At 46.5% G+C, this 17,500-nt stretch overlaps 1 protein-coding gene across 1 annotated transcript in view; it reads right to left on the reverse strand.

The window, feature by feature from the left end:
- Positions 1 to 17,500, reverse strand: part of LOC308377852 (ERC protein 2) — a gene marked incomplete at both ends in the record, with an annotated part of 197,212 nt that overhangs the window by 92,028 nt on the left and 87,684 nt on the right. The window contains 3 exons of the mRNA XM_080854612.1: positions 5,702 to 5,842; positions 8,062 to 8,202; positions 11,550 to 11,687. Coding sequence (XP_080710738.1) covers positions 5,702 to 5,842; positions 8,062 to 8,202; positions 11,550 to 11,687 — 420 coding nt within the window. The remainder of the gene's footprint in view (positions 1 to 5,701; positions 5,843 to 8,061; positions 8,203 to 11,549; positions 11,688 to 17,500) is intronic.

Here is a 17,500-nt window from a genome sequence, read left to right on the forward strand (position 1 = left end):
GGGAACACAGCAACAAGAAAGCCCTGTCTGTTGTTTGAGGCTCGCTTTCATGTGGCTTTCTCTTACTAAACTATCTCCCTCCAGCTTGCTTTCCACAAATGTTTTTTTTCTTCTTTCTCTTCTTATTCTTCTTCATCTTTGTTTTAATTTATCATGAAATTTAATTTCTCCCTGCTTGGCACCATTTTGTTTTTTACAAGACCACCAAACATCGTCTCTTCCTTCTTCTCTCAATTTAATTTTATTCCCTTCTTTCCTCAGAAAGAACAGTGAAGGCAGTCATTGTGGCAATTACTTATTCCCGCATGTTGAGAGAGAGAGGGAGAGAGAAAGAGAGAGGGAGAAAGAGAGAGAACAAAATATCCCAGAGGAAGATACAGACCCTAGAATTATCTCCAATTCTCTCTCTCAGCTAAACACATCTCTGCCGACCACTTTGGCTTGTTGTGACAGCGGAAGCCGCTGGCCTAAACATCGGTGGATCGGTACTTCTCTTAGGAAAGCTTTCATGCTGTCAGAACAAGGACCAGTGAACACACACATACACACCCAGATTTTACAGCCCCAAAAATTATAATGTACAATTTTAAAATAAGCGTCTACTTATACTTATACTACTCTAACCACCTAACATTCATTGTAGGTGTCATCGACATAAACAAGCGTGTCCTATAAATCTGTAATGAAAACACTGTCTAGACGTTTGAGACAGGTACAGACATCATTTCAGTCGGTCTATGAAGACTTAGTGAATATTATGAGATTCCATATTTATTCTTTCAAAGTAAGGGAACACAATACTGCAATGTTTGTCAAGTTATTACAGCTAGTGGAAATTCTTGATGCACCAAAGCTTTTCTTTGAGGCACCAAAAATATTTTTGACAGACAGACTTGTGGGTATTGTAGGCCACTGAAGGCCGGTTTGCGCTAGCTTGTTGGGATCAGAGGCCTGTAAGAAGAGATACGATCTACCCGGAATTCTCTCTCCCACTAAGCAACACATATACATCTTAGAAAACTATACGATACAAGCCCCTACACATGCAAAACAATCCGAAACATTCAAAACATTTAAGTATCAGAGATCTGGGCTTATTCTATAAATCAGAAGCAGATGTGCAAAGTTATCAGCCGCACTGAAAACAGCAGCCTAACCCCAAAGTAGTCCGCGAAAAACCTGGCACGTTAGAACATCATAGCCTCCGTGCTGACCCTGGGATGTCTCGCTTTACGCTTGTTACATGCAGTTATTGTTCATCTCTGAAATAACACACTCTGAAAGCTATTAGCCATATACGCGCCCATGAGGAGATGGAGGGGAATGCGAAGCCCTGTTCCTGGAGTGGGCCCAGACCAGACCAGAGCAAGAGAGAGAGAGAGAGGCTTGAATGAGGCTGAATGAGCCTGTCATGACTGCATCTCTCGCAAGAACTAACAACGACTGGCCAATCACTCATCCATATGTCAGTAATATAATCCAGCAGGGCCTATGGACAGGCTCTTTCTACTGACTAAAGAGAATGAGGGGAAGAGAGCGATGTGGACCCACAGGTAAGAGAGGGATGGAGGGAGGTATGGAGGATCTGGAGAACAAATAAGTGTGGTGAGAGAGAGAGAGAGAGCGAGAGAGAGAGAGCGAGAGGGTTAGGATGAAATATTTTGAGGATCGCTATAGGCAATATACAAAGGTGGAATGGACCACCAGGCTCTGTGTGCGTGTGTGTGTGTGTGTGTGTGTGTGTGTGTGTGTGTGTGTGTGTGTGTGTGTGTGTGTGTGTGTGTGTTTGTGCATTGTATGTGGGAGTGTTGTGGGTGTACATCTTTGATATGAATGTCTCTAGTGTTTGGTGAGTGTCACTGGACAGACTTTTCCACACTAAATCAGCGATGAGGCATGACTGAATAACGTTTCTATGACCTCTGGGAATAATATTTCACAGACCTTGTCTCTGAAATGAGCCTGCATGCGATGGTGGTGGGACTGATGATTTGATATTGATCCCAAAACAAGGAAACAAGGACAAAGAAAGAGAAGAAAGAAAGGCAAAAAAAGAGGAAAGATGGCTCAGCATTTGCTTTCATAATGACCTCACAAAACATCTGTATTATCTTGATGGCAGATGACGACGCTGATTTTCTTCAAAGGCTTTTTTCAAAGCAGCAATTCTGAACTTCTACTGCCTTAAAAAATGAGACGTCTTCTAGCTGAAAAAACACATCCATGCTTCAAATGTGTATTTCTCACTGCTGCTGTCTGCAAGCATTTAAAGCTCAATTTATGTAATCTTTGAAGGGGCTTCCAGAATAAAACGAAATGTGCCCAAAAAATGAATGACGTATCCTCTTTTACACACGAAAAACACATGACGATGATGTCAAATAATGTTTGAGCGGGCTACCCAAGGAGAGGAGGCCATCGCTCACTGTGGTGCGCTGGTTTGGACAGAGCCGCCCCTCTGGGCCTCTTTGGGCCCTCACTGGGCTGAAAGGGCTAGACTGCACTGCTGGAGAGGGCTCATCAGAGCGGTCACTTCCACCGTTTACAGCAGCCGGTCCAGCAAGCTCCGGATGGTTTACTCACAGGCGGAGAGGGACGCTCCGTGAATGTCAACATCTGTAACCACTGAGCATCTTAACCACTCCATGATGCCACACACACCCTGTTATAGATTCTCCACTGATTACACAAACTGACATTGCATGTCTCCCTCTCTCCTCCCTCTCTTTCTCTTTTTCTCTCCCTCCATCTCTATCTTGCTCTCTCTCCCTCTATCTCTCCCTCTCTCCATCCCTTTCCCTCTATCTCTCTCTCTCTCTCTCTCTCTCAGTAGTGTGAGCATGCGTGTCTGCATATATTTGTAAGACTGACAAACATCCGCATCTTAAGAGAAAGAGAAACCCTTGAGAAATTCCTGATTTAACAAATTCCCTTGCGAAACTCCAGGAGAGTACACAAACCTTACAGTTGTAAGACACATTTAAGTACAGTAAAGTAAACTCAGAGTGAGTCCCAGCCCAAAGTAATTCAGCAACACTGTGAGTCAGCATCTTGTCCCATCAGATATCTCCCACTCTCATAGCACCTCAGGTCCTGCAGCGTGATTGACAGTTTATCAACATATACATAATCGCTTTGTTAAGATCATTTCTACGCTATTACAGACTAACAGGAATAGTATTACGACTGTGGATAGGTATGAAGTGGCTGTCTCAAATACCATCTGACCTCTGTTAGGGACACTGGTTTCAGAGTGACTTCAAAAAGCATCTGTCCTCTTGTGTGTTCAGCCACACCAAGTCTAACAACTCTCTGGGATGACTAAGTCATCCATTAGTCCATTAAAGGCCCATTTCGGCAGAGTTCACTCTTCGCTGTCTGACCTCAGTTCCTATTAGTCACCGAACACTAACTCTGAATACCTCTCAGGACTGTCACACACACACACACACACACACACACACACACACACACACACACACACACACACACACACACACACACACACACACACACACACACACAAGCACACACACACAAGCACACACACACACACAAGCACACACGTACACACACACACACACACACACACACACACACACACACACAAGCACACACATGTCAGAGCACACATCAAAAACTGCTATAAATAACACACATCTTGCTTCTGGCTTTACGCAGTAGGACTACACCATAGGAATGAGTGGTCACTTCCGACATGGACCGCAGACATTCTAATGGACTACCTAACCGACGGTTTATAAACAGTCGAAGTGGTGTGTATCTGAGAATCAACATATAAAGCCAGAGCATCGCAAAACTGGGTGATGGGTGCATTTGTGTCTGTGTCTGTGTGTGTGTGTGCGTATGCTTATCTGTGAATTTGTTTGTTCTTAAGTATTGGCAAAGTGTGTGTGGGTGTGTGGTCATGTCTGACGTAGTAGACCTTCCCAACCAGTAGCCTCAGCACACACTTCTACAGAATGCAGTGGTGGGTCTAACATATGACTCAGACCAGCAGGAGATGACAGAGATGGGGAATAAGCTGATAGTGAAAAATAAAACCTATGGAAAATCACTACTTCTCTAGTTCCTACTGGAATGGCTCTGATGCAAACTAGAACAAGTTATTCTATTAAAGGCGCCCGAGGCAACATAAGAGGCTTGAGACTCGAAAAATAAACGTTCAATTTCTAGTCTCTTTTACACGTAGTAAGTTTCAATAACTCCATACCATTACATATCGACATTCAAGGAGCAAAGATGAGACGTCGTTGTGGGGTGAGAACTGATAGAAAATCACGCTGCCAGCGCCGCAGTTGGGAAGAGGCCATTTTTTTCAAATCTTTATTTATTAGTGGCACCAATAAATAAAGGGCTACGCTCTTGCGCCTAGTTTTAACGCTGTTTATAACGCCCAAAGTATCAAATAATTATGCAAATATGCTAATATGGTGAAGTAAATGTCAATATCATAAAGATTGTCTTATCCAGAATATTTCCATTTTGATGCCCTAATGTTGCTTTGGGCTAGTCTGGGAAGTCCCGCCCCACTTCTTCCGGCCAAATTGATTTTGCCTCTGCAGTGGGTCTGGTCAACTTCGGATAGCCGTTCATTTCAAGATTTCCAGAATCCTTGGAGCCAATCACAAACTGGCTTTTGGCTACCTGGCGCGCCATTGGCGGATTTAAACTTACCACGGCTACGTTACAAAATCTACTGCACAGAGAGTTTTTAAACATTGGACATGGTGGCCGCCGAAGCACCGCAAAACTTCGATAAGGCAAGTTTTCTTTGAAAACAGAACAGAAACTTGCCCTGGAACAATTCATACAGAAAAAATATGTGTTTGCTTTATTACCGATCGTTGTATCGTTGTATAGTATCGTTGGTCTGATTGGTTAAAGGCGTGTCCAATTACGTGAGTGAAGTGGATCGCTAATGAGTAGTTGGCCAGACTAACTGAGCAAATGGAATGCAGTGAAGGGGCAGGGAATTCCCAGACAAGCTTTGGGCCCCTTTAAAACACAAAATTGAATGTGACAGAGCACAGTTAGCCTACATTTACAACTTAGCTTTACTTCGTTGATAATGAATACAGATATCTAGTTCTAACTAACTAAACAGCTAATTACGTGCACGCTATTGTTTATAAGCACATTATTACAAGCTTATAATGATGTAATAGCTGCACATGCATTAAATCATGTAAGTATCTGCTATGTGTTCTGTGAATAAAATTGTTTAGTATGTGCTCATGATCGATAATTCAGTATTGCGTGTACTTTGTTTGTCACTGCCAATGCACCTGTGTTTGAGTGTGTGTGTGCCTGTGGATTTGTGTGGGTGTGTACGTGTGTATGCAGGTGTTTCACATGCTAGAAGCACAGCACACAAGTGTTTATTTTAATTCACCACGTTGTCTCTACGCCCGTTTGCTCTGTGACGGGAGGGCTTGTCGCTTGGCTTGGCTTTTCCTGCGATAGCCATCGGCCGGAAGCCCAAACAGCCAGGCCTGTTTATTTACCCACGCCCTTTATCAGCGCCCTTCATCTGGGCCTTCTGACAACCCCGGCCTCGTAGCTACCAGGACTACAGGGGCATGGAGGAGGGTGAGGAGGAGGAGGGAGGCTACAGCAGCAGCAGCAGGCAGGCAGGCAGGCAGGCAGGGCGAGTCGAGCCGCTAGCTACGGTACCTACCTTCTGCAGCTGGCTCTCCAGCTTACTACACTCCTCCTTCTTTTGCTCTATCACAAACTCCAGGCTTTTCAGTCTGGAGTCCTTTTTCAGGCCCTCGGAGGCCAGTGACGACGCCTGCTCTTTCAGGTCTATCAGAGAGGACTGAGAGAGTAGAGAGAAAACAGCAACAAAAAGGTTGAGGACAGGAGGTCAGGAAGTGAAAGAGAGGAGAGCCATGGGAACTATCTCCTCAGTGGGGGGTAGAATCAAGACATGCGGCCCACCACCACAGTGGGGGCTAAAAGACTATCCAGGCTCCATGCTGGGGCCCTCCTCTAACCAGGGGACTACATAAGCTCTACTTAGCTGATTTCTCACATACAGTGCTACTCCTCCATGGGCCCTACGGTGCACATACTTCACCATAGGAGTCTCAATGAGACCTCCACAGTGTTAACCCAAGTAATGCCTCGACCACGAGGCCTCTGTCTCTACTGTGTGGTTCTACTCCTCCACGGTGGGGACTGTGACGTTGGTTGCAGAGAAGAGAGAGAGGCCCACGCAGGCAGAGGGTAGCAGGCTGAACGCGGGGAGCCCCGGCTGCAGTGTGAAGCATGCAATTTGCTCATTTCCCCTTAATTTCCTCCCACTTCAGGCTGATGGAGAAAACTGCAGCTTAGGGCCTCCAAAGGCGAGAACAGAACGGACAGCCTGCCATTACGCTCTCGGAGCATAGGGAATGGAGCACCAGCTTACAGCAAAGCGGAGTTAGCAAAGCAAATGGAGGTTTGCCGCCCAAACAGAGAGAGAAAAAAAGGAAGAAGAAGAAGAAGTATCAGAAGAGGTAAACACGGTTGATAATAACACTGATTTGGTAATTCCCACTGTGGATGAGACCAGCAGAAAACATCAAACGGGTGACATTTCATAAACAAAGTGATTATGTTCATGTACCGCAGTTGCATAATCCTCAATGTTCTTTTAAGTGCGGCATTAAAACAAGAAAAACTGAAGGTTGTTTATTTGCTTTTTGACGAAAGAGATTTTCAAGAGGGGAGTTCCTCTCTCCTGTACAGGTGGCTTTGTGTCAACCTGCAACAAGATATAATTCCTCCCGAGGATGATATGTGTACACTTTTAGAAGTATAAAAGCAAACATCCTCGTAAATGTGATCTCGCGCCGAGGTTGCCCCAGCATGTTCGCTGGAACAACAAGGGAGACTGCCTTGGCAGAGGGACAGCCGCAGAACAGATCTATAAATTACATTCTTTCGCTCTTCCTTTTTTTTCCGGAGAACAAAGCGAGCAAAGTTCTCCAGAGAGGAGCCATTGTGAGCACAGGTGGGGAGCTGAAGCAAAAGGGAATTACTTTTACGGTTGATGTTAGCGCCGTAAGTATAGGTTGCAGACTGTGCATTACAACGGCTGCTGAATCGCTGTAAAGATCCTAAATTCTTATGATTCTTTTTGCTCAATAAAAATAATTATAAACTAAGAGTGAAGTGTTATGTCTGTATGAAGCGCTGCTTTTGTGACTAGTCTTATAGACAACAAGGCGGGCAGTGGTGCCGTGTGCAATGCATGAATGCGTCAGAGTATGGAAATGGGTGCTCACATACGCATACACACATCCATAATCATGCACAAAATACACACAAACACACACACTCTTGTTTTACAGTGGAGGTTTTGACGTAGAAACATTATTTGTGTTTGTGTGTCTTTTGGGATTTTTTACAGCTGTCTGTGTTTGTGCTGAAATAGAGCCGGAACGGAGAAGCCCAAATTGGTCCATAGGATCTTTCCATCCCATTTATTGTTAAATAGCACAGACATCCACCCCAATTTGATTTGTCCTTCAATGCATCTCTGCATTGGAAAAAACATTGAAAAATACCTTATATGATCTTATGTACCTGATGTATATTATAATCCCGTTACTACTGTCTGCAAAGTCATCATCAGGAGCCTTAACATTGATCACTGACAGAGTAAATCAGACGTAACAATATTCAGTCACCCCCAGTCCTTTCAGTTTACATTATGCTCTATGCTCTGCCTTGTGTTAAGGGGTCACTTGGTTTGTGCATTTCTGAAGAAAGGTAATCCATATCAGGCACACGTGAAACAATTAGGCCCAAGAGTCTCAAGAGTGTAGGTGAATTCAGACAAACAGTGGTGGCTCTTCACGGCCCTCAGGTAGTGGGCTCCTGGGAAACCTAGTGTCTCTCATTGCTGCTTATTCTGCACACTACGAGTTAAGCATCTACAGCCCAAAAGCTAGAGCACAGTTTCGTCTGACACTGAACTTGCTTTTTGCAAGGTGCTAGCAAGAGCCGGGACAGCCACTCGGAACCTTTGACCTCCTGACCCACACTGACCTCTTTGTTGGTGAGCTGGCTCTGCAGGGAGGCCAGCTTGTCCTTCAGCTCCTTGTTCTCGTGTTTGTAGGCGTCCAGCTCGCCCAGCTTCTCCCGGTCATCCCTCTCTCGCTGCTCTTTGAGCCGCTCAATGATCCGCTCCTGTGACAGAGAGCGCAGAGAGTTAGTGAACGCCTCATACCTGCGGTGCACCTCTGTCATACACCGACAGTGTGAGGCAAAGAGTGAAAAGGGTTTAAGATAAAGTCAGAGAACAGGTAGCAAAAGACAATGAGGAAAAGTAACTATGACTTATGACCAGCTGATGAGTCTAAGGTGATGCGGCCTGATAGCGGCCTGTTTCAATGCACCATGACACAGGCACAAAACTGAGGCCTCGATGTCTATCAAGGATGTCTGGCAAGAGCCGTGGATGCTTCCCGATCTCTTCAAATGAGATAATGAGTGTTTGGATTTCAGTTCCATCTCTCAGCTGTCATTACACACCACCAGGTAAGACGCAGCACGTTTCTAGGGAGTGTTTATTGGCCTGCGGCTGGGGGAAAAAACATATAAACAAATCATAAATTTAGAAAAAAGCAAAGCCAGCGGAAGAAAAAAAAAACGACGACTGGGCAATGAGCCTGCCAAGAGCAACAGATGATAGCTATCCCCACATGGATTAATGTATTAATTAAGTTATCAAACTAGGGAACATAAAACATGAAGACGAGTGAGATTTGCACCAAGGTGTTTTCCCCTGAGGAGCTGGCGTCTGCTCTATGGTGTGATTTGTTCCCCCTCTCTCTCTCAGTAGCTGTTCATTTTATGATGTGGCATCCCGGGATGATTGACAGATTTAACTCTCCAGGCGATTGCGCAAAACAGTAAACCGGCAGCGCTCCAAAAAAAGAGAGAGAGGGACAGGGAGGGAAAGGAATTGGAGAAGGAAAAAAAAAGAGAAGAAACATAACTCAAAAGTATATACTGTAGCCAGCTGATGTGATGTGTTTTTCATCTACCGCCTGAGCGGGGAAAGGTATGGTTTTCTACGGCTGGGACTTGTGGACAAAAAGGACGTGTAATAAAAATACTAACTCCCCAGCACAGGCGTGGGGGCAGCCTTGGCAGGGCCAGTGGACGAGGGGGATCGGTTAATTTGGAGCAGAGAGTTTTGCGGGCAGACGGGGAGTGAATTTGCAGGTTTTGTGACGGCGCGAGCGATTAGAAGAAAACACACTGGCTCTTGTAAACTCATTACACACCCTCGCGCGACCGCGGAAACCCTGTCTGCTCTGCTCCCCCCTTCATCCAGCCGCCCAGCGCAGGGAGAGAAAGAGAGAGAGAGAGAGAGAGAGAGAGAGAGGGAGAGGGAGAGGGAGAGGGAGAGGGAGAGCTCTCCCTAGGGGGGACACAAGGAGAAGGGCTACATGGAAGCCCACTGGCTTGGCGGCGAGGGCTGGGTAATACAGTGGGCTTCATTACCTCAATCTCCATTGGTACGACTTGACAAACACAATAATGGATACCATTACACCATTACAATTACACCATTAACACTACTGAAATTCACATACTAGTGAGGGCTATATTTCAGATATAGTCATATTAACATACATGGGTAACACTTATGGGTTGAGTGTTTTGCAATGGCTTCGTGTACATGAAGGGATAACATCTACTTCTAAGGAAGAAACTTATTTGGGCTGTTTCTATTTCACTTAATCGGTACTCCACCCCAAAACATTTTTCCCATGGCCCACAAAGTTTCCCACAAAGGTAACCACACTTTTCCCATAAACATCCAGGGATGGTGGCCTTAAAATCATGGGAAAAGGTAAGTGGGAAAGTGGAACATTTGGTTTACATTTAACCCAAACGGCGAGTGTATGGCATGAACTAAACAACGTCTATTTAGATCACTGTAGCAATGCAGGCAGCAGTGTGTGGCTTTGTGTCTGTTGTGCAGATGATCACAAGTGAACACAAGATAACTCTTTTGCCAACAAGGCCCATCAAATCAGCACGGAAGTACTGTAAATTGAATCGACGTGTTTTTAATTTGTGCTCCGATCCCGATCACTGACCTTCTCTTTGGCATATCATGCTTCAAATTTGAGTTACAGTTCTCTTGAGTTCAAGTCTCAGTTTGGTCCCCAATTACACTGTGGCTGTCACTAACCGTCAACACCAAGGAGGAAACCCATAGGCAAACAAGTACCGTAAGTGTTTACGCCGAGAGGACATAAAAAATGCTGGAACCATGCTCCCATCCTGAATAAAAATTTCCACATCTCGGAAACACGCGTTGCTCACCGTTTTCCTGGGAAATTGAAGGGAGATGGCCCCTAGGAGGGTGGGGTAAGGTTGGTTGGGGCCTGGGAACGGGGTGGGGTTGCCTTGTGAATATTCCACGGCGTGACCTTTTGGGGAGCAAACAATTAGCGTAAACACAAATAAAGGGGGGAGTGCCTGAACCTGCGGCACGTTTGAGTTCCTGTGAACATGGCGACCGCGGAGGAGTGCGGGGCTACCGCTGGGGCTGGGTGTTTATGGAGAGCAGCTGCACACTTCAAAATCAAAGGATCGAGGTTGTGGGGGGGGGGGGATTGCAAAAGCCTTAACAAGCAACATCCTCTATCAGTCACCCCCACAGAGAGCAAAGAGTCACTGCATGACTCAACTGCCAATCCTGAAGAGGTCACTGGTGCAGATGCTAGATGGCAAACTCCACGGTGAAATAATTATACAGTGTATATACCACTTTATCCTTTTTCACATATCATTTCAAGTCAGATGCAGAGACTCCTGTTATGGTGATGTCATTTAAAAAGGACACTGGGCCTCAGGTGATACTCGTTCTGTAATGACAGTGTCTTCTTAAAACAGCTCAACAATGCCTCAACCATAATGGTTGTTAGCGATATGAGATGATATGTTAGGCCTCAGGTAGGCCGAGGCAGACAACAGTCATCTCACTCGGTGGACACCTGTTCCACACACCTGTCTGAGGAGTGGAGAATTAGTGGAGCATGGTCGGAGTTATGATAGGACTAGCGAGATGATTTTTCCTTCTCCCTCTCATCTTTCTGTCCTCGACTCTTACGTTACTCTGTGAACTCAGGCTGCAAGTATGTGGTGTTGCATAACCAGCACAACAGCCATCAAATCAAAGACCGAAAAATCAAGAAGGTTATCGCAAAAGATGCAGCTGTCATTGGAGGAATCTCAAGTGTGATTGAATGGAAGTAAAATAGCGTGTCTTTCTCTGGCTAACTTAGAGAGCTCTGTCTGACTGTCAAATGATGAGTCATCCAGGCATGGTTCTAAGATGTGACATAATCACTCGGTTTACCTCTTGCCTTGTCTCTTCCCTGTCTCTTTCTCTCTCACTGTAAACACACAGAATGTGTAGTGCACAATGCAAGGCAGACAGACACACAAATAGATTACATATAAAGAAAGCATTTATTTATCCTCTCTCTCTCTTTCTCTCTCTCTCTCGGTACCTTTTCAGATAGGGCCTCCTCCAGTGTGGAGAGGGCTGTGTCTGTGTTGCTGGAGTCGGTCTGCAGGGACTTGACTCGGTCTCTCAGGCTGCCCAGCTGCTTGTCCTTATCCCTCAGCTGCTCCAGCAGGTTTTCTATCTGCACAGGGGAGAAAGACAGGTCAGCCTCATTAACAGAGTAAAGGACAAATGAGGCAAGGGGAACAGAACAGTAAAGCAAAAAAAAAACAAAAGCGACAATTTTACTGCAAATCCTCACCATAAATCTTTTTGTGAAACGCTAATGTGACTCTGAAGAATTTACAGATGCTTACTACTTGCATGAGGCCAGAAAGTTCCCACAAGTAGCCTGGGAGGAGGAATGAAACCCAACTGTATCATATCTGCATTCAAAGTCCAGGATTTAGACCACAATTACCAGAAAAAAACATCCAAATACATCATAGCTTATATTCATTTAGCAGCTATACGTCAAAAACGGACAATCTGAGGCCAAAACCAACTGCCGAAGGCCCTTGTTCTCATTCGTGTGGTCACACAGTAGCTTATCAGAGCACCAACTGAGACACACTGACGGGGCACAAATGACTCCTAATTGTTGAAAATGGAGCCCGGTGGGCCCAGTGAAAGTGCTGGTCTTCACAGACCGGCGGCCCAGTAGACAAGTCGCCCCCACATTCCAGTCATGGGTGCCTTAACAGATAATGCAGCGGCACCAATTCAAACGGTGCCTTTTAAAGTGGGCAAAAAGGAGGGCAAGAGGATGCAGCAGGGCTGCCCACAGGCCTGAGACTACAGTAAGAGGCAGAGAGAGAAAGACAGAGGGGTGGTAGAGAGAGAAACAGAAAGAGAGAGGGGGGGGGGTGGAAGAGAGTGGGAAACGACATAAGAGGAGGGAGATATGTGAATAAGGGTGATTAGAGTGAGTCAGGGTGAGGCTGGAGGCAAACAGCTGAGCCTCTGGGGATGCCATGGGAACCTTGGAATATCACACTAACTTACGCATGGCACTAATAGGGGTTGGGGGAAAACTAGCGGGCAGACATTTAACAACACGGCTTATTTAATACATGAAGAAAGTGGAAAGGTGATTAGAGGCTTTTCCACAGGGAAAATGGCAACTTTATACAGTCACTGGAGACTGAAATACACGTAGGACTTGATATTTCTGAACATGGGAAATGGTTAAATGGGATAGAAAGATGTGATGCATTTACAGGACGAGTAACTGGTGCTGCATCTGTAATACTTAAGTCAAGCAAACAGCAGGGAATGAACACCATGCTCAGTCTGACCTAGTGTGTGTGTGTGTGTGTGTGTGTGTGTGTGTGTGTGTGTGTGTGTGTGTGTGTGTGTGTGTGTGTGTGTGTGTGTGACTGTGTGTGTGTGTCTAAAAGCGGCCGCATGTGCATGTCTGAGGGCACCTCGGAGGGCTTTATTTCAGGGCAAATTTAGCATGGCGCTTTCAGAGTCCAGATAAATGATTACATTCTTCGCGGCGCTGCGTTTTCTTTGGCCCGGGCGGACAACAAAAACAGCTCTCCGACGAAACATTTAGCAGCGCCGCGCAGCGTAGCCTCCAGGCACTCACGCGGAAAAACATTCACTGCACCCTGACCTCTGACCCCCCAGGCGGAGAGAGGCGCAGCCGCAGGGCCGCTCGGATATGGGAAAGTGGACGCCAACGTTCCGGAATTCTTCCGGAGCGTTTATTGCACCTAGGGGGCGTTGCAGTACTGGGTGCATGTGTCTATATGTGTATTTGTATGTGTGTGTGTGTGTGTGTGTGTGTGTGTGTGTGTGTGTGTGTGTGTGTGTGTGTGTGTGTGTGTGTGTGTGTGTGTGTGTGTGTGTGTGTGTGTGTCTGTATGTGTGTGTCGCTAAATGCCTTTTCAGGACAGGCGCCTTGTGTGGGGGGGGGGGGGGTGCACAGCTTTTTGGGGGGCTCTTCGGATGATGAGAACAGAATGCTGCCTTCCTCTCGTTTGGTCTGCTTTCATTTTAACAGCAAATACTTTTACACTCACATGCACGCATGCAGTCACAGCAAACACACACAGACTCAGACACAGACACACACACTGACACACACACACAGATACTCACACAATTTAATTCATGCGCGCACACATACACTTCCTGATATACCAAGGCTAAACCTAACCTACTGCCCACTCTGTCTAAAGACTGTTCTGCCTCTAGTTCCTCTATCAGCAGGGAGAGTGTTCAGAGGTCTTGATGTGTGTATGTCTATGCTAGTGTTTGTATTTGTACGTGTGGTCATACATGTGTTTGTAACTCTTGGACCTTCAACCTAAATCCAGTCGTATTCTGCCTACTACATTTATGGCACTTCTGTGCAGCACCTGTAGAGTATATGCAATGCTCTCCCAGAGGCAGGCCTCACCCTCAAACTCAAACTCAGAAGCCCCTCCTTCAGGTCAGGGGTAAGGGGTCAGGGTCAGCCCAGGACGGGCACACCCGGGTCAGTACCTAGTTCAGGGCCCTGTGGTGGAAAGGTTCCTCATCGAGTCCCAGCGCTTACTTTGCCCTCACAAGCTCGGGGGGGGGGGGGGGGGGGCATCTGAGAACGCTCCTTTCAGAAACTCACCCGCCCAGGCGCGCCCTGTGCACCGCACCTCCCTATTGACGTTGGCCGGTGAACGACTCAATCTCGATCTCTTGCTTTCCCGGGCCCTTCGAAAAACACCACAGCGCGAATGTAGGACGAGAATTGCATCGTGGCAGTTTCTGTTGGACACTGCAAGTGTTTTTGCTAGGATAAACGGCCATAAAATATCACCTCTTTCCCCTTTTTTAACGACCTCAGAGATTACATCAGGGTTTTAAGTAAGAGCGGGCGTTATTGAGAGCCGTTCTGGAGGCTTCTTTAGTTGCTTCGATCTAAAACAAGCCCCTGTGGCTCTCGACTCCATGGAGCTTCGGTACCCGCGGGGCCCGCCACGGCACACAGAGTCCAGAATCTGGATCCCAACCCAAATCAATACCAATAAAAACATCAGTTTAAGGCACAAAAGCCCCTGGAGCCGGGCCTGATCGCTGGGACCATGTAATTACAGCGAGCTCTCCGAAAAGTATGCGCAAAGCTCAGCCCATTAAAAATACCAGAGGATCACTGGGTCGGCCTCACTCGCTCTCTCTCTCCAGCAGTCAGTTCTTGAGGTTTGTCATCACTTTTTCGAAAATGCGGCAGAGAACCGAAGCAAAAGCGATGGGGTTGGGGAGGCCAGAGAGAGGGTGATGTGTGTGTGTGTGTGTGTGTGGGGGGGGGTATTGGGTTGGAGAGGGGCCACCGGAGGCTACATCCAGCCAGTAATTGGTGCCGAAACAAACACACAATGCAAGGACTGCACCTCGAATCGAAGCCACTGGGGCTTGGCGATTACTTACAGTGTGAATGAGGGACGAGGAGCGTCCACAGCCTTCTGCACCGCACATTTACATCAAACACACACACAAACAGGAATACTCATTTCTCACTTGTATAATATAACACAACCATACAAATGCATACATGTTCAACGACACACAGCTACAGTTCAACTTGTCTCCAACTGTATGTTGAAGAGGAAAATCACCATCGACATCTCTCTTTTTCCCTTTCTCTCATGGATGATGAATAGTGACACAGTTAGGAGAGACACACACCAACCTGTGATATACTGGGCACACATAGGGCGCCTGCTGTAGTGACCTTTAACCCTATAATGTGTATTGAAAGGAAGTTGGATATCCACCCTCACACACAAACACACACACACACACACACACACACACAAACACACACACACAAACACACACACACACACACACAAACAATACAGGCATGCAATGATAAAACTTCACTGTCTTCAGACAAGTGAGGGCCCTGGGGCTGGCTGGCAGATTTTGCCCCCTGGTGGTGAGAGACTGGTACTGCCAAAGTAGTTTAATCACATATGCAGTCCATGTTCCAGTGCTGAGAACTCACTCTACAAGAGCTTGAGAATTCCCTTTGGAGACGAGTTGGTAAATTTCCCAGAAATGCGGAGAGCAAGGTGCACCACTGATGCTGACAGAGAGGTGAGGGCTCATCGAAGTAACACATACACTCATATGAACACACACACACACATTCACACATACACACACACACACACACACACACACACACACACGCACACACACACAAACACACGCACGCACACACACATACACACACGCACACACACGCACACAAAGCCAGACATAGGACATGTTCTGTATCCATCCCTCTCTCACTCGACAGATGAGAACTACACTGAAGGAGGCCAGGCCCTCTTTCCAGCTGTCCCCTCATCTGACCTCGCCATGATGTCATACACACGCGCCCAGTGACACATTACTCATCTGTTATCGACCGGAACAAGGGATCGCCATGACATCACGCAACAAAAGGGAATCGAGGAGATGAAAACGAGAGGAAAGGCACCACATGAGAGGAAAGAGAGAGAGAGATAAAGAAAGTGTAAGAGAAAGAGTGAGAAAGAGATTGAGGCAGAGAGGGGGGAAAGAGAGAGAGAGAAAGAGAGAGAGAGAGGGGGGAAGAGAGAGAGAGAAAGTCGCAAGCAGAAAAGGAAACCTCTGAAAATCAGCAACAGGGTTTCACACACAGTCACTTTTCTCTCATCGTCAGGATCCCCAGGCTGGCTTGGCGGCTCGGCAAATGAATGAGATTTCAACAGCTCAATTTATATGCTGGGATTTTCTCCCCATTCCAGGAATGAACTTTGTGGCCTGTGAAGTGTCTCCCCGGAGGCCTATGAGTGAACGACCAAGGAGAGCAATGTCACTGAGTGCTGGAAATAATTTCTTTTTTTTTTTGTCCACCCCAAAATCAACTCTCAACAAGTTTGATGACTGTGCCACTAATTAAATGCATTCATAGCTCTTTAAAAGTGTATTAAGTAAAATAAAACCAGATTGGGTTATTCCTTTCCTGTTGACGGTCGAAGGCTGTGTTCTCTGTCACTGTTTGTTGTCAATGTGCTGATTAACTGCACCATGGCCAAAGTGTAGGGAAAGTCTGACAGACATGGCCATTGTCGACAGGAACTCAGCACGCAATGAACCATGACTGCGTGCATGTATGCATGCATCTGTAAATGTGTGTGTGTGTGAGTGTGAGAGTGTGTGAGTGTGTGTTTAGGTGGGTGGGTGAATGGGTGGGTCTGCTGTCTCTTTTAAAAATGTAGAGGGGCCTCCTCAGGACAACACATACTCATAGTTGCCATGACAGCGGTCACTATGCTACCATTAGCCGTGGTCATGCAATACTCCTCCTCAAACTGGAAAACCTAGAAAGAGTTTTTTTTTTCTTCCCCCAAACGGAGAAAGTTCCCAAGTTGCAATTTTCTACGGACTGCATTCAGGTTTGGAAAAAAGCCATCTAGACCAAGGACATCTCTTCTTGTCTTGACTCTTGCCGTCAGCCGCCCGGCCTTTGAGGCCCTCAATGCAAAGTGAACCTAAAGACCCTTTCTTAGCGTCAGAAGAACAAAGGTCAAGCTTGGGCGAATCCGCTCCGTGAGCCCCCCCACCCCTCCTCTCTCTTCCGCAGCTGGGGAGATCCTCTGCAGTGGCGGTGGCCAGACATACGTGGAGTGTCCCCTCCAGCATTCATGTGCTGTGGAGAATGCGGCTAAGGCCCCGACTTTCTGGTTTTTTTTTTCTCCATCCTCTTCATCATCACATTCTTATTCATTCTCTGCTCAAACATAGCGAAGCGTGAACCGCCCTGCGGTTATGCACATAAATTAGATTCCAACAAAGCCCAGAGAATGCGGCCAGCGAGTGTGTGAGAATGTTTTGAGCGGGGCGTTGGGAAATCTATTTTGCATTAAAAAGCGATTAATTTGCAAAAAAAAACATTTGAATAGCTACGGCAGGGGAAGAGCGAGAGAGAGAGAGAGA

The sequence above is a fragment of the Sprattus sprattus genome (genome assembly GCF_963457725.1).
Source record: "Sprattus sprattus genome assembly, chromosome: 16".
NCBI lineage: Eukaryota > Metazoa > Chordata > Actinopteri > Clupeiformes > Clupeidae > Sprattus > Sprattus sprattus.